The following is a 17,081-nucleotide window of genomic DNA, read 5'->3' as shown; positions in this document are numbered from 1 at the left end:
ATACAACATCCATGTGAATGACCAGAACAGAGACTGAAATTATAAATATCATTTATTAGTCTCCAAAGAGCAAAGCTGAACTTAAAAATAAATAAAACTGGAGAATAAGGACAGGCGGGGTGCCCCCTTCAGCCCAGAAATGTCTCCGCTGGTCACGACATCTCAGCTGTGCGTGAACTGGACCCATCGGTTCCAGTTGTCTTCTTCGGGGAAGAGGCTTCCGAGCCGGAGGCAGCAGTCCACGGTGGGCTCGTAGAAGGGGGTGGCGTTTTCCCGCAGCCTCGCGGAATCCTTCACCTCCGGCACCCGGGCAGGCGAGAAGAGCGACGCCTTGGCCTGCCTGCCAATGTACCTCTTCCACACACAGCCAAGGTCCTCTAGAGCCTGATGGGGAAATGGGACAAGGATTCATGGAGACCTCAACAGGACCGATGATAAAAACCCGGTCAAAGACGGCTGAGAAGGGTCACACTACATCAGTGCTAATATATTTTTAAATTTTTATTTTCAATTTTAGTTTGAAATCCAGTTTAATTTTAGATTTCAGTGTTTTATTCATTTTATTTTAAAGATATAATTCAGTTCATATATTTAAGTTTTAGTAATTTTATTTCTAGGGACAGAGGGAAAGTTGTAGAGATCGTATGTGTCTGATCTTAGGAGAGAAACCTGCATATTATGTATTAACATCCTCAAAATGGGCAAAACATGTTCTAGGTATTATTAATGGTCATCAAAAGGTAATATCCTGGATTATGTTTCATCGAATGATTTCCAGGAAGAAGCAGATAGATAATTACTTTTGCTAAAAAGTATTCAAAAACTGTAAAAAAAAATATTTGATGTTTAGATACATGTTTATTCATTTATTTATTTTTATTTCCGTTAGTTTCGGAAAAAAATATTTATAGCTTTCGTTTTTATTTTCTTATTATATTCTGGATTGCGAAAATGTTTTCTTATACTTTAAGTTTTCGTTGATAATAACCCTGAGGTGCGCGGGTCCCTCAATGTACGCATGTCGGGGGAAATGTTAGCGGACATAGGCGGTACCTGGAGGAGCTCCAGAACCACCACAGGCTGCAGCACGCCCTGGTAGTGCTCCACCAGGCTGGGCTCGCTGATGCCAGGCTTGCTCATGATGTGGAAGAGCAGGGCCTCCAGCATGCCCTTGCACACCGACTTGTTGAGGCTCCCGTCGACGACGCGCCACGGCCGGCTGATGAAGCTCACCCTATCCTGCGCGCTCGAGCCCAAATCTGCGGCCACGCTGGAGGAAGACGGGAGTCACCGCATCCGGATAAACAAACAGAATCCAGCATCTGAACGGCACCACTCACCATAAGTGAAATGGGGATATACCAACAACGTACGCAGAGAAGGGTGGAGATCTTAAGTTTAATTCACTAGGGTTTACTTAAATGACACTCCACACACTGGAGACGTTCACACCCAAATGCAAGGCTTACCTGTCATCTCCATCCACTGTAAAGCAGCTGATGTCTATAGAAGTTGGATCTCCCGTAGGTGGAGAATTGACATCAGGTGCGGCTCCCCCCTTTTCCTCCTGAGTTTGGTCTGTTCCTTTGCGCTCCTCCGCCATCTGGATGGAGTCACCGGCGTCCTCCGGGGCAGAGGGCGGGGGCTCCTCACATCTCCCGTCTCCAGTAAGGCCGACTCCGTCTGTAGGTGCTCCATCCAAGCCCAGCATTCCCACTTTGTTGGCATTCCCCGGTTTCTTCACGCTGGGCTCGCCCTCCAGCGGGTCCGGAGCCTGCCTCTTGCGGGTGTCCTGTGATGACGGGACTTCCTTGCCTGTGGGTCCCAGTCCCTCAGCGATGTGGACCAGCCAGGGCTCGGCGTATTTCACAGCCACCAGCCGCACGGAGTTCCCTCCGACCTCGACCACCTCCTCCAGATCGATCAGGTCCTGAGCAAAGACAAGCCGTGGGCTGAAAGTGGACCCTTCCCAGTGGTATCCTCCAAGGGAGAAGCCTCGGGTGCGCTTATAGGTCTCCTGAACAGACACCTACCTCCAGGTACTGCAAGAAGGTCCGGCTCCTGTCTCCCTGCACCTCTGCCAGGTCAGGGAACATGCGGGCTAGCTCCACCCTCTCGCAGCCGAAGCCCTGGGCGGCCTCGATGGTGCTGCTCACATCCAGGATGGCCTGTAGGTCCTCGCTGCTGTAGCCGCACTGGTGGATGCACCGATCAGTGAAGCGTTCCAGTCGGCTGGAGTCCTGGCAGGCCCGTAGGAGACGGGTGAAGTTCCTGGGCAGGCGTACCTCCGCCTGGGTCTCTTTGTCCAGCAAGTCACCACCTGGGAGATGGGGTTGGGATGAGAGGAGAGACCGACAGATGCCCACAGGGGGCGCCGGACCCAAGTCGCCTGGGCGGGACTCACAGCGGTTGGGGAAGAGCTGGTGCGAGGGGCTGCGGCGCAGCTTCACCCGCATGGTGCAGGAGTTCACCACGATGTTGTCGTTGGTGTTGAGGTTGCGCAGGCTGACGATTCCTGGCACGCAGTAACCGCGCATCAGCAGGTAGTTGGTGTGCGAGGCCTGTCTGGCCTTCACCTCGATCTTCCTCCTGCCCTCGCCTTCCTCGCCCTCCTCGTCGTCGGGGTCGTCCTCGGCCACCTCCTTCGCGATGCTGGAGGAGCCGTGACAAGGAGGGAGTTTAAAATGGATTCCACTGAACATTTAAACTAATAATTAAATATTAAAATGTAAGTAGGTATAAATCTTACCTTTTCACCACCTCGTTATCCACCATGGTGCTGTCCACCACCACGATGTGCTCAGGGATGGACACCTCCACAGTCAACCAGCCCAGCATCATCAGACTCAGGCAGGCCACACAGGAGCCCCCAGGCGAGTCCAGGGAGAAGAGCACCATGCTGGGGTCCGGCTGTGGGTCACCCCCCTCTTGGTCCTGGAAACGGATGGTGGTGAGCTGGTCCTCCCTGCCCACGCTCTCAAGGGTCTCCAGGAACTGACGGGATTCCATGCAGATGGTGTTGGGGAAGCGCCAGGAGAAGCACCTGGGAGGGACAGCAGAAGGCCCGTTTTAGGGGGGGTGTGACCATCCTGGGCGTGTAAGTCAAGGGTGGAAAGTCAGCTCTGAGGAGCTGCACCATTCAGCAATGAGAGAACGAGGGCAGCCATGAACCGGCTGACCTCAGGTCGCACGACCAGGGGAAAAGGAAACCAAAACAAACATGGGTCGGAAGCGCCTGGGTCTGTACCACTACAGCTGCAAGTCCTGATCTGAACATCCAACACAGCTACGGGCTACTGGAGCAGCCACCAGTGTGATGGGCTAACGGTCACCTGTAGTAGGTCTGAGACAGCTGGTAGGACATGGGCAGGAATGGAAGAGCGCGACTCTTTTTGGGCCCGGTGAGCTGGTTGATGCGACGGCGATTGACGAGCCCCCGCTTCTGACACTTCAGGAAGGCTTTGTAGAGGATGTCATCCCTGTACCTCCTGTAGATGCGGAACGTCTGGGGCAGGCAGAGAGAGAAAAAGACAAAAATAAAAGGTTGTGAATCCTCTTGGATGTGAGAGCATGTGACACGGCTGGGGAACACTGCTGATTCGCTAGTGCTGTACATCTCAGACACAGAGCCTTCTGATGGCTGACTGAAGGAAGAGCTTAAAGACCAGCGTCTCCCTTGGTGGAATTCTGCCTCTTACCTGAAAGGAGAGACTGGTCTTCATCTGCGAGTTGGACAGCACCAGCGTACTCTGGATCAGGTTGTTGAGAACCAGGGAGTGGACGTCCTCAAGGCTACAATCACAGCACCCGGGGAGGTAAACTCAGTGCTCTCTCTCTCACAGGCACATGGTTACAGTCACATGCCATGCTACCTCATCAGGGAGTCCTTCCTGTGCTCCTTCAGCTCCTCTCCAATCACATACACCTTGAACCTGTAAAACAACTAGTTGTACTTACTGGTACAAGGCTCACTACACAAACCATATCGATACACATTTCAATCCTTCGTTTTTACCTCCTAAAGAGCTCGGCCTTGGTGTCGGGGATGGTGAAGTTGTGGAACACCGAAGGTGAACTGAATTTCTGCCTGAGGACGGCGACAAACTCTTTGAACTCTGACGCACAGACCTGCAATGGTCAAAGTGGCCACAAATCACACGGGTTTACAGGGCGAAGCTGACTAACGATGCGTCCGACAGCCTTAAAAGGTCACGTTACTGTCCCTTCGCAGCAGGATTATATACCGAACAACCTGCTGTTTATCACCAAACCAAAGGCACTGTGTTCCTCAATAGGGGTACGGATGCAATTCCCACCTCAGGGTTGCTGTAATTGTTCTCCCGGCTCTGAAATTTGTGAATAAGGTCTTTATCCTGGTACACCTCCGCCAGACATATTCTACGAGCGAAAACAAGAAAGTCGTTGAGTTAATGGCCACGCGAGCGGCGTGTCACTCCGTTATCAGCCACTAGTGATGCAAGGGCACAGGAACGCACTTGAAGTTGAGGTCGGTCTGGGAGTTCTTCATGATGTAGCGCGAGCGCCGGCCCACCGCCAGCGAGGTCTTGTCCAGCGACTCCTCGAACTGCGCGTGCAGCAGGTCTCGCACCACTTGCCAGGGGACGAAGGGCTTCCTGATCTGCTCACCGGGAAAGCGGGCAGAGGTTCAGCGGTGTGCACAGATAGGGGCCGCTCTCTTTACATCCAACACACCATACTGAGCCCCAGGAGCAGAAAGCCCGCATGTCGTGACTGACTAACGTTGCCTGGGTATCATCCCACCTACTTCTGCAGAAAAACACACTTATTTTTAAGAGAAACGATACAGGAATTACACCCATGTGCAAATTAATTGAAACGGGGTATTTTTATGATCTGATTTTCAGTTTATTCCAGAAAGCCAACAATGCCTTCATTAGTCACCTTCCCAATGGGTTGGTGTTACGTTATCATGTAATTAAAGATAATTTAATCATGGTTACATTTCCTCACTGGTCAGGCATCTTTCAGCATGATCAAGCTCTGCATTGTATGTCAAAAATGAGGAGGAATTTCATAAAGAAGAACACAATCAAGGTACTTGACTGGCCAGGAGACACTCTCTCTGGATTTAAACCCTACAGAGAATCTGTGTCCAATCTGCAAGCAGCGCCTTCGCGAGATGGACTGGACCACAAAAGAAAAGTTTTTCAGGCGTTAATTCAAGTATGGTACTGGGACCCGAAGACCATCAGAGACGCCTAGCCGACTCCTCGATTATGCTTGTAATGCGCCATTTGCCTCAATTGCACGTTGCTTTGGACAAAAGTGTTTGCTAAATGAAACTGAACAGAATTCTATGCCAAATCGCATCCAAATGCTACTAAAAGGACGAGGTTATATCATATATTGAAATGCTGATATGTCAAACTTTCAGTGACTTTGCACAAGGGTGTAGTCGATGGAGGGTGTAGTCGATGGAGGGTATAGTCGATGGAGGGTATAGTCGATGGAGGGTGTAGTCGATGGAGGGTGTAGTCGATGGAGGACACAGCTAGTAACTAGGGCTCTTGTGGCCAAACAAAGCTTTAGAAAAATCACTCCAACAGGGGGATTCATTCTTGGAATAAAAACACCTGAGAGGAAGGTATGAAGGTATGAAGGTATGAAGGTATGGTGTGAGACATCTTACTGGGAGTCAAGATGCAGGCTTTTCCCCCAGGAATGAATGACAGCCGGGAGCGTTTTTCCACTGGCACTTTAGTTCCCGTCTAAACGAGCCTGGTTTCCCACCCCGATCGCCCCCCAGCCTTGCCTTGCGGTTGAGGAAGTGGCTCGCCACTCGGCACAGCATGAGCAGGCTGTCCTCCTGGGGGGACCAGGTCACACGCTGCCGGGTCATCCTCAGGAGGGCGCTCCGGTCAGCCTCGTCGTGAAAAGGGAGCCGGATTCGCTTCTTTTCCGGTTTCGCCACTACGGCACGACACACATTCATCGGAAGCTCAGCATAGCCACACCTATGCCTAGTCGACTCCTCGATTATGCTTCTAATGTGCCATTTGCCTCAATTGTGCATTGCTTTGGACAAAAGTGCTAGATAAAATTTATGTAAATGTAGTAAGAATAGATCATGCATAGATCAACAACTTAGACAGTATAGCGGTGTCTCCCAATCCGGTCCTTAGGGACCCACAGACGGTCCACATTTTAGCTCCTTCCCAGTTCCCAGTGTCTAAGGGTCTCCAAAGACTGGACTAGGAAACACTGCATAATAAGGTCACAGGGAGGCCTGTAGCCTGTCCCAGGAAATACAGGACAGAAGGAGGAGGACTATGGGTAATTCAGGAACACCAATCAGCGTAACTGCATGTCTTTGGTCTGCGGTAGGAACCCTCATTAACAATCCTAACCCCAGACCCTGGAGGTGTGAGGACACAGACATACTCACACACCTCCATGGCAAACAGGGTCAGCCTACAGGACTTGGCAACCCCCCCCCCCCACCTACCTCTCCTCTTTTTCCTGGGTGCCTTGACTGTTCGGGGCCTCTTCCGCTTCTGTTTCTTCCCGCCAACAACACGGCTGTTTCGCTCGCTGGTCTCCATGGCCATCTGCACGTTCTCATCTAATACAATCGGGGGCTCCCTAATGCCACTGCCTTTACTGCCTACAATGGGGTGGAAGAGGCCCATCTGAATACCCGCATGGGGCACCAGGGTGATGAGGGGCATGGCAGGATAGAGGGACTTACCTCCACTCAGTAACAGGGGTAAAGGGTGTTTAGTGAGGAGGTTCTTAAGTCTGACAGTTGGGCTGCCTTCCAGAACGCTGCCCACCTGCAAGGCAACGGGAGGACATTTTATAACCCGCATCTACTGCTCCCATCTGGAGCAACTGGGGGTTATGGGTCATGCTCAAGGGCGCAACAGTGAAACCTATCTGCTGACTACAGGTTGTGAACTGCCGACCTTCCGAACGCAAGCACAGTGCCCTTCCAGAGTAACGGAGAATCTTACAGAACAGTGAAGGTCAACACACAGACCTTTTTGGACTTGCTGAGAAGGTAGCTGGTCCAGATCCAGTTGCGTTTCAGGTGGCCAAAGAAGCAGGAGTCCAGGCCCGCGGCGCCCTGCCTGTCGCCAGGCGTCACCCCCTCATCGACGACCTCCCGGCTGCCCCTGTTGGACAGATCCCGGCGACCCTCAGTCAGCCCCGCGGTGCGAGCGGGTGACACCTCAGCCTGGCGGATTCAGAGCCTGTGGATCCTACCTGAGTAGGAATGCCAGTCTGGCGTATCTCTGCTCCGGTCGCTCCGGCTCCATGGAGCTCGGAGGCTCCGCCTCCTCATCCTCCCGGCTGGGTTTCATACGGGGACATTTTACGACACCTGCAGGGGGCAGCAGAGAGCACATTAAACAATGTGGAAGACGAGGCTAGCTGCCAAAAAGCCACCTTGGCATTCTGAGCCACCGAAGAATATCACATTTAAAGACATTTACCGGGGCAGTAAAATTATGTAGGGTGTTTTGTGACAAATAATTTGCGATGTAACCAATTAGGTTAAGTGACAAAAGATGGATCGCTCCCATTCGATTGAATTCTCATTTCCGACTGTATTTTGTCTGTTCTGTCCTGGGGCTGTATTAGAGTCGCAAGGGATGAGATCACTGAGGTAACTAAAAAAAAACTGGTATGGATTTGGGTGTTGATGAGGTTTGCCATGGGTTCTGGAAGGCTCTTCCATCTCTGAGTCGCTTGGGAACGCCTTGGTATCCCCTGGAGGAGCTAGAGGAGGTGGCTGAGGAGAGGGAGGTCTGGGCATCCCTGCTTAAACTGCTGCCCCTGTGACCAAAATCCGGATGTGCAGCAGAGGATGGATGGATGATGGATGGATGGATCTTAATAAGGAATAAACACTGCTATACTGGATAGTAAGTGTAAATTTTGCGGGTGACTTGAGGAGAACATAAGAATTTGCTAATGTTTTACAGGCATAAAATCATAGTTTCACAAAAAAATAAACAGGCCTTGAGCACCATTTTCATTCCCCGCCTGAGAATGTAGCCATAGGACCCCCAGATCGCCCCAACCCTCTCCGCCCCCAGCCCCGCCCCCCCGGAGACCACCCCACAGAGAGCCGATGAGACGTGCGCGTACCCAGTGGCGTGTTCAGACACACGCACTGCATGTCGAACCAGTAGTTCTCCACGCCCTGAAAGGTGCTGAAGGTGTACCGCCGGACCTCGAAGGGCCAGGATGACAGGGCCAGGTTGTAATGCGGGTCACAGGTGCTGGTGTCTGTGATTGTGGCGTTCTTCTTCAGGAAGATGAAGACCTAGGAGACACAGGCACAGCTTACAGTGCCCCCCAGTGGTACAAGGCTTTCCCTACGCTTTCAGGAATGCAGAGGGTATGTGCACACACAAATACACACTGCCAAAGTAAGCACACACTCAGCCTGTCACACACATACCTGATCCTTGTCCTGGAATTTCTCGATAGGGCCAAAGTGCAGCAAGCCCATGTAACACAGACGCTGCAAGCTCTCATAGAAGCTAAAGATGTATTTCCTGTGGGCAGAGGGGTGCAGGTCAGGGTGGCTTCCCCAGGGTGGGGGAGGGGCTTGTTCCCTTAAGGGGGCGGGGCTACCTCTTATAGAGAAGCTGCTTCTTCATTCTGCCAGGCAGGACACGGATGAGGTAGTGCTGCTTCACGGGGTCGTTCAGGTACAACTCAAGGTCGTCCACCTGAGTTTGGGTACATAGAGTAAGGCTACTGTGCCCGTCCAGTCCGGAACGGTCTGGTTTTTGCAATTATATGATCCCCCCTGGGGATGTGCCCCTTGGAATGCATGCAGGAGTATTACTTACACACAAAAAAAAATACATTACTTCAGGGAGATAACCAATCAGACTGTAAAGGAGGTGGGTCCAAGCAAACTATAGGAGGTGGGACCAAGACATCTGATTGGTTGGTCCTGCCTCCTCTAGTTGCTTCGACCCACGTTCACTACAGTCTCTGAACAAAAATTTTTCATTCTGCCCTCAGAACATGTTTGCGCTTGGAATCTCATTTCCAAAAGTCTGACAATATCACAGAGGTAGGGTTCCCCTACCACCCAAAGAACTAAGGACTGAGGACGCTTTACCGTTTCTCTAGTGGTGGTGTCCTCCTAGAGTCCCAGTAATGCTCCCTGTGTAAACCACTAACACTTTCCCAGTTTACTATACCTTTGCATGGCCCCGTCCTACCATCCACTCCCCGTCCTAAGAGCAGCGTTACCTTGTAGCTCACTTGGATGATCTGAATGAAGATGGAGAGAGGTAGGGAGAGCAGAATATCGCTGGTGAGCGCCCATCCGCAGCTGTAGCCTCGGTGCAGGGGCATGGGGGGGATGAACCTCCGCCAGGACATCTCATCCATGTAAACCACTGAGACAAACATGTCAGAGGAGTCTTATGTCCATAAGGACGTTCGCAAAAACGGCACACAAATGGTTGCCGGCTAACTCAGCGAGAATAGTTACCCATCTCTGTTCCCGCTTGCTCTTCATCGACCTCTGCCCCCATGTCGTCTGCAGGGGCCTCGTCGCCCCCCGTGCCACCCACAGGGGCCACATCGTCAGCCTCTGCACCGCCCACAGGAGCCCCGTCAGCCTCTGCACCGCCCACAGGGGCCCCGTCAGCCTCTGCACCGCCCACAGGGGCCCCGTCAGCTTCTGCACCGCCCACAGGGGCCCCGTCGGTCCCCGTGCCACTTGCAGAGGCCTCATCTGCCCCTATGCCGCCCACAGGGGTCGTGTCCAGCAAAAGTTCCTGCTTCGGCGTCCTGTCAAGTGCCGCCTTCCCATTGGTGTCTGCACTGGCCACAGGCTCCGCCCCTTCTTCCTCCATGCTGTGGCTCTCCTCGGGGCCCCTCCTCAACGGGTGCCCGTAGATGAGGTACCACAGGAACTGGTGCACCTGCCGAAGGCGTGGCATCTTGGGCTGGAAGCCCAGGGAGCGGCCCAGACCTGGGACTATAGAGGCACCATCTCACCAGTGGCTTGCAAGAACGCAAGCTCCTCCCGTTATTACGCTTCCCTCAAATAAAGGACCCGACCATGAGTTTTTTTACCCACCCAGATCAGAGGAGAGGAGAAAATCAATCACGCCTACCGATCAAAGGCTTGAACTTCTTCTGCTCCCTGACCCCCATCTTCTCATCCGTTTTACTCCTCTGGTTTCTCGGCTGCTCCTTCTCAGCCTTTCCGCTTCTCTCTCTCTCTTGGGTCTCGTTCTCCTTTGCAGCTTCTGGGCCGCTGTTAGCGACTTTACTGCGGTCAGACAGTGGAATCGGGGTTTGGGTCAGGGTGAGGTCCCTGCCAACAGTGATCATGGGACGTGTCCTACAATCCACTCACCGGTTTAAGGAGTATGAGCTTGATATGCGGAAGCGGATCTGCTCGATGGCGCTTTTGACCAGAGGATCATCTGGCGCGATAGAGGGATGGACCACAAACTCCACCTAAAAATATCACACCGGACATTTATTCAGAAAATGCTTTTGCTTAAAGCAACGTACAAGTGAGGAGAGCATGGGGTCAGAGAGCATGATCAGCCAGCATCTAGCACGGCTGGAGTAGGTCCATGTTTATGGACTCAAAGGCGAAATCATTACTTTACCAATGGTGGTGATGTACCGGTCAATTTAGGTAGGCTCGTGCCTAGCCAATATTTTGTGAAAATGTAACGGAAAAATCAATTTTTAGTCAACCGCTAACGTGCCTATATTGACTATGAATAACACACCGTTAAATTTGCAGTGAACCTGAAGTCAGGGTAATCTGGTCAATGAATTAACTTCCTCGGTCAGATGGCATCTCTTAATTCCCTCCCCCATCCTTCGTCATTCCCGTCATCTACAGATAACTACACACATTGTCACTGAGTTGTCACACCGTAACATTCACAAATGACATCCCAGTGACAGTAAACAAGGTTAGCTGTACATGTTTAAAATGTATAAGTTACATAAAGGTTCAAGAACATTAATATCTGTGTACATCTATTTTTTATGTCATGTGTGGTTTTGATATAATGCCTACTCGCAAATTTGGTTTGCATAACGCCCCTGTCTAACAGCCATGGGATTCGAACCTACAACCTTCTGGACACAGATCCCCAAACCCACTGAACTACACACTGCCCCCCCAAAAGAAAGAGCACAGGCACACAAGCTGCTACTGGCATGTTCGCACCTTCCTGCTGATGCCGTCCTGAATGATGGTCGTGCAGAAGAGCTTCAGCATGCCCTCTCTGGACAGGCTCCTCAGCAACCTCATGATCGACTTCTTGCAGCATCTGGTGGACACCCCGTCCTGTTTCTCTTCGTCCATAATCATCTTCTGCAGCCTGGAAAAAGCAGATTCCTGCTAAGGAGTCCATCCTGACCAGGATATGGGGCTAGAACAAGGCTGCATAAAAATTGTGTGAATCGTACTATTTGGAACAACCAATCAAACAAGCTTGAATGACCATCCCCTTCTTACCGATGTAAGCATCCAAGCAACAAAGCAGACCAAACGACGCCTTACGTGAATAAACTCTCTATGATCTTGAGGCTGCGAACTGCCTCAATGATCAGGTTCTTCCGCTTAAGCAGCCTGTAAGTCTGGTGGGGCTTTTCCATACGCGCCGGCCGCGTCTTTCTCTTGACCGGCGGCTGCTGCTGGAACAAAAGCACGGATTTGACACCTCAGGCGGAAAACGACGCAGATATAGGCCGAAAGTCAACAAAGCCAGAAGTGAAGCAAGAAAGGTTTGTTTTTTTTTTTTTTAAAAACCTTGGGACCGATCTTTTCCTCCACGATGGCGACGGAGGTCTCAGTCTCCGTGTTTTCTGTTCGCTCGTAAGAGACGTCCTGTGTGATATCAGCCTCCTCCGCCGTCGCACTCCAGCCTTCACTCCCGGTCGTGTCCATCACCTCTGTCACCTCCTGGATCGCTTTCGGTGATGGAGTCTCTGCAGCAAAGTGATATTCGGCGTCAAAATCACAGCCGGTTTCATGGCCTCCCTCCACCTCCCTCCCCAGCCCGCCTCGCTCACCCTTCATGGGTGTTGAGTGCTTGACTCCACAATCCAGCTTGATCTGCTTCCGTGCTTCACTTCTGCGGTGATCTTTCTTTGAGGCCCTGTGTTTTGTGGAGTCGGGCGTCCGCCACCCGTCCCCGCCAGCCGGCTGAGGCTGGGCGTCGGGGCAGGTGGCCGGCGAGGCCTCGCTCTGCTGACACACCGTCTCCCCCGTGCCCGTCCGCAGCTGCTCGCTGCGCGCCTTTTCCTTGGCGAATTGTTGGTTCAGGTCGCTTTGCTCCACGTATATCTTGCTGATGTATTTGGTGATCCTCTGCCGCCCCTCATCTTCCATGAAGCCCTGGGGGTGGCGACCATACACATAATAATATTAAAGCCTTAAAGTCAAAATACCAACCCTCCCCACCGTACGTCACTAAAAATCAGTTAAATAACTTAATACTTTAACTTGTTTATGAGGCACAATCTTTTAAAATTAACAGGAAAAACTATTTTATGATTTTTTTCCCCCCTCTCAAAATTTTACTGGCTCAACAATAACAAGGGTCAAAGCAGATGCCATCAAGTGCGGATCCAGCTGTGAATTTGGAGCCGGGACGAGGCCTCAAATCAGGCCCAGGGTGCTGAAGGAGAAGAGGGTCAGAGCAAAGCCATACCTTGATCATGCCGTTCCGTTCCAGAAGACGACACATCATACGCGCCTCTAGCTTCCCGACATTCATGCGTCCCCTGAGAGCGGTCTGCGAGATTCCCTTCGTCCCGCTGGATATGACTGAAAAACAATCACAAGCCTCCGGTAAAAAATGTATGAAATTCAAATGGTTGCCAGTGGAAGTTTTACCTACACAAAAATGTTCTGAGGGCAGAACGAAAAAAAGATTTGTTCAGAAAAATAACCAATCAGATTGAAGAGGAGGGCCCAAGAAACTAGAATAGGCGGAATCAAGACATCTGATTGGTTGGTGTCACGTCCTCTAGTTGCTTGGACCCCTGATTAGTTATCTCTCTGAACCAATCATTTTTCATTCTACCCTCAGAACTTTTTTCCGCAAGTAAAACTCCCATGAACCAAAAGGTTTGATTCTTAGATTGGTTTTGAAATGTTTTGAAAATCCCCCTTTTTAATGGGTAGTATTCACTCCCTACTTATAATTAATAATTCCTTTCTGCTGAGCACATGTAATCTGTGTGTAGTGTGTAATTCCAACATACTTATTTCATAGGCCTGTGTCAGGGTGTCACGCTCTAAAATGCGGCTCTCTGACTGCAGTTTCCTGCCACCATCCTCTTCGTCGTTCTCCTCGTCGTCTTCCTCATCCTTCTTCCCGTAGCTCTTAAGCAGTTTCAGGCAGCGCACCATGATGTCTGTCCCTACGGGTTAAATGCAGAGTGCATTTCTGTCCACGCCAAGGTCTGCAGGCAGCCGCCTCAGCGAGCTGCAGAGCAGATCTGGGCCGTACCTTTCTTGGTCTTGCACTGTGTGGCGTCAGGGTTCAGGGTCTGCAGCGGGACGCACATGCTCTGGGCCAGCTTGGCGGCCATCATGTACTGGTACACACGCTTAAAGGTGCGTTCGCTCACACACTGCCGAGGGAGGGGGGGGGAGAGACAGAACGTCACGCTCCATCTCCAGCACATACCTGGACAGCACTTCCATAAAGTGCCCCCCCCCGAAAAAAAAGCCTGGTATCTCACCAGTTGCTCCCTCAGGTTGATCATGATGCCGATGTTGTTCGGACAAGCTGACAGGAGGTTGGAGGTTTTCTCCATCAGGATGTCATACTTGCTTCTCCTTGAAAAAGTAAAGCGACACTTTAACTTAGAAGCCAGACCAGTAACTAGGTTCCAGCAGATAAGCATGCTGGCTGGCAGAAAGAGCAAAAAGTGGCCCAAATCACTCCAGAATCAAAATATTATTTCTCTGTCCAAAAATGTCACATTTTTTTTTCCTCACAGAAATAAAGAATATTTCTTACACTTTTTTACAAACTTTGTTTTTTCTTTCAAAAACCGTACTAAAATGATCCATTGGAATTCAATGATTTATTGCAAGCTTTATTACCAAAATAAAGCTTACAAAGCAAAGTTTTTTTTTCTCAAAAAACATTAAAGACAATAACTTTATTTTGGTATCAAAATAAAACTTATTAAATCTAACCGGGGCCAATGTTCAATCTTTAACTGCCGGAATATAGTACAATATATCCATTCATCTTCCAAATGCTTATTCACTACAATGTCACTACAAGGCCAGAGTCAAGGCCAGGAAGTACAGGACACAAGGCAGAGACCATCCTGGATGGGATGCCAGTCCGCCACAGGGCTCACACAAGCACTATGGGAAATTTTGAGACTCCAAATATCCTAACAGCAAGCTCCTGGACAGCAGGCTGAAAACAGAGCACCTGGAAGAAACCCAGGTGACACAGGGAGAGCATGCAGACCCCCAGAGAGGAGGAGGGATTTGAGCCAGCATGCTGGAAACATTCCTGCCAACAGGGGTCACCCTTGACCACAATTTACAGCCAGCAGCATTTGAGGAATGAAGGCCTCTATAGCAGTGCATGCTCTAAGGCCAGTGCTTGGCCATGGACACACTGACCGGTCCACGTGGAACCTCTTCAGCAGCAGCAGAATGGAGTGCTGCTGTCCCCCGTTGGGCAGCCGGGTCACGTGGGACTGGAGTGTGATCAGACCGTTCTTGTCCAGGGACTTCCTCATGTAGTGCATCTTTCCAGCGTCGGTCCTAAGCGGCGAAAACAAGGCACCCTGTTATATCAGGAGCTGAGGGGAGTGCGGGAAGCAGCCGGTCAGGAAGTGGAGTGAGGGAGAATGGTACTTGAAGGCTCGGCTGTGCAGGTCTCTCTGCAGCTCGCCCTGCCAGCGGGCCCTGCCCAGGCGCTCCAGGATGCAGTACGAGTGGTCAGACAGCTTCACCTCCGGGTCGCCTACTGGGCCGATCAGCGTCCGGAAGCGCACCTTCTGGGCGGCCACGGCAACCAGCTTCTCTCCCCACCTGCCGCAGTTTCCAAACGTGAAGGAGTCAGGGCGCCACGACATGAAGAAGTAGCAGGCAGGAAGTAACACAGGTGTAGCACGGTTTTGGTAGCTGCTGCACGAAGCCACGTCGCGATTACGCGGCGCATGAGCAAGAATCACCAGGGCTTCAAAAGACGGGCATAAACATATGTCCGGACGCCAGCTTTTCGGTAGTATACGGACGTTTAGTTATGCCCACAATTACACCACCATCATCTTTTTATCCTTGTTTATCCACAATATCTCCTATTCAAAAGATATTTTGCCTGCTGATCGCTCCCTTTCTTCACCGCCACTTCAGTGCTTATCGTGATTTACCAAAAGTACATACAGTGCTCATTAATATTTACTTACCAAATTGTAAGTGCAAGCAAACGTCCATTTAGTACCAAAAAGCCAGCATTCGGACAAATGCTTTTGCCTGTCATCTAAAGCCATCAATCTGATAATGTGCAGCCATAGTTTTGAGTCTAACCCACTTATTCTGTGTTCTGCACTTAAAACTGCTGTGAATCCCTCACTTAGTCACTGGCCACCTGCATGTATACCTGTATATGGGTGATATGACAATAAAGTCCATTTGACTAAACACTGGGAACAAAGCACAATGAAGGTGCATTGGGTGAATAGTTATTTCATATTTTCAACTGGTTCCACCATATACAGCATGGCATACGCTGGTCAGGATTAACAGCCTGCCAGACAGCAGCATGGACACAAAGTGATTCTCACAGATTTGAAATTCAGATTGCTTATAACTGAAATTTTGCATGTTTTACTTATAAAACACCTGGAATTAAATAAGAACTGATATCTCACTTTTGTTATAAGAAATTAGTTTAATTCCTCTTGCACTGCATTTTAAGTTTCCAGTGTGTCAGAAATAAACTAGATCAGAAACGGAATACTGCAGAGGTCTGAATACGGTTCAGTCTGTATCAGCAAGTTCATAATATTAGTGTTTCATGACGACCTGAGTTAATCCAACGCATTAGAAGAAAGATGGGGCAGAAAGGAGAAGACACCATCCTGCCACGACTCTACCCCGTCCAATCTTTCAATCAGTACGTTAGGTAAATTTAAAAAGAAAATGATGGGGACAGTTAACAAACGTCTTAATTAAAGACATCGTAAACCATGCCATCCTATCTGCATCAGTATCTTTACCTTTTAAGTGCGTCCTCAAGCGTACAACATGGCTTAAAGTCCTGTGTCCTGATGAGATCCGTAATGTTTTTTCTTTCATTAAAATACAGACACGACCCTTGGATGCCTTGCTTGTCTTCTTGGATCACGTTGACCGGGTACACATCTTCCCGTGCGTCTGCGGTCCCTGTGAACCTCCGAATCTCCTGGATCCCTGTTTCTGGGTCAATTTCTGCAAATCTACAAAGAAAACAGGCTTTTAGTTATCGTGCCCGCCTCAATAAACGCTGCGTTCATCAATTCGTTGGCAAAATATTGCACGGATAAAGAAAAAAAGCAATATGCAGTTTTATCCGAATAACCGTGGCTAACTGACATGATAGGTATTACCTGTCAAATAACACAATCTGTGGCCTTTTTTGAGGAAGCTCATAGAATTCAATGTCCTCATCACAAACCAATGCTCTCCAAACAAACTCCTTAGTGGCAGGATCTAGACTGAGTGGAAACTTGGGGATTCTGTTCATTAAGCGGATCCACAATGAAGAAATTGTTATTCCATCCAGACCTTCTAAAGCAACTTCATCGATAAGCATCTCCAGGGCGTCCATGATTTGATGGCTAGCTAACCTCAGTCTAAGTGCATAAAATATTATATCAGGGCGTTAGCCGGTTAACTGTTTATCCATCCCCAAAACACGATGTATACACTGCACATCCCACGAAAGGACTACATTACACCAGCGCATATTAGCCCCTAATCCGTGACGTTCCTTCCCGGTGAACCTTTGACCTCCTTCTTCTGCTTGTTTATAATTTCCGGATTTATTTCCGGTCTCATGCGG

General features: G+C 50.1%; 1 protein-coding gene across 1 annotated transcript; it reads right to left on the bottom strand.

The window, feature by feature from the left end:
• Positions 1-34: 34 nt before the first annotated feature.
• Positions 35-17,045, bottom strand: LOC111845552 (general transcription factor 3C polypeptide 1). The gene is made up of 36 exons (XM_072712545.1): positions 16,627-17,045; positions 16,258-16,476; positions 14,891-15,067; positions 14,654-14,797; positions 13,747-13,843; positions 13,512-13,635; positions 13,264-13,422; positions 12,708-12,823; positions 12,067-12,391; positions 11,804-11,982; positions 11,555-11,688; positions 11,219-11,372; positions 10,382-10,485; positions 10,137-10,294; positions 9,506-9,997; positions 9,262-9,410; positions 8,629-8,726; positions 8,453-8,549; positions 8,137-8,314; positions 7,249-7,366; positions 7,022-7,157; positions 6,731-6,815; positions 6,488-6,646; positions 5,795-5,952; positions 4,497-4,639; positions 4,317-4,398; positions 4,016-4,128; positions 3,873-3,932; positions 3,699-3,792; positions 3,333-3,505; positions 2,750-3,043; positions 2,405-2,652; positions 2,034-2,320; positions 1,470-1,930; positions 1,054-1,270; positions 35-384 (listed from the first exon to the last, which is right to left on the bottom strand). Exons 1-36 carry the CDS (start codon positions 16,845-16,847, stop codon positions 163-165), a joined length of 6,375 nt encoding a protein of 2,124 aa, XP_072568646.1. The 5' UTR covers positions 16,848-17,045; the 3' UTR covers positions 35-162.
• Between the last annotated feature and the right edge of the window lie 36 nt (positions 17,046-17,081).

This window comes from Paramormyrops kingsleyae, chromosome 5, assembly GCF_048594095.1.
Source record: "Paramormyrops kingsleyae isolate MSU_618 chromosome 5, PKINGS_0.4, whole genome shotgun sequence".
NCBI lineage: Eukaryota > Metazoa > Chordata > Actinopteri > Osteoglossiformes > Mormyridae > Paramormyrops > Paramormyrops kingsleyae.
Note: the sequence above shows the minus strand (reverse complement) of the source record. Positions and strands in the feature narration are given on the sequence as shown.

What these genes read in the sequence shown, in the direction of transcription:
- LOC111845552 (XM_072712545.1), bottom strand. Translation starts at nt 16,847, where the DNA reads ATGGACGCCCTGGAGATGCTTATCGATGAAGTTGCTTTAGAAGGTCTG. An exon ending in AGGACGGCATCAGCAGGAAG is followed by an intron (nt 10,486 to 11,218) that starts GTGCGAACATGC and finishes TGATATTTTTAG; the next exon opens with GTGGAGTTTGTGGTCCATCC. An exon ending in AATTCCAGGACAAGGATCAG is followed by an intron (nt 8,315 to 8,452) that starts GTATGTGTGTGA and finishes TGTGTCTCCTAG; the next exon opens with GTCTTCATCTTCCTGAAGAA.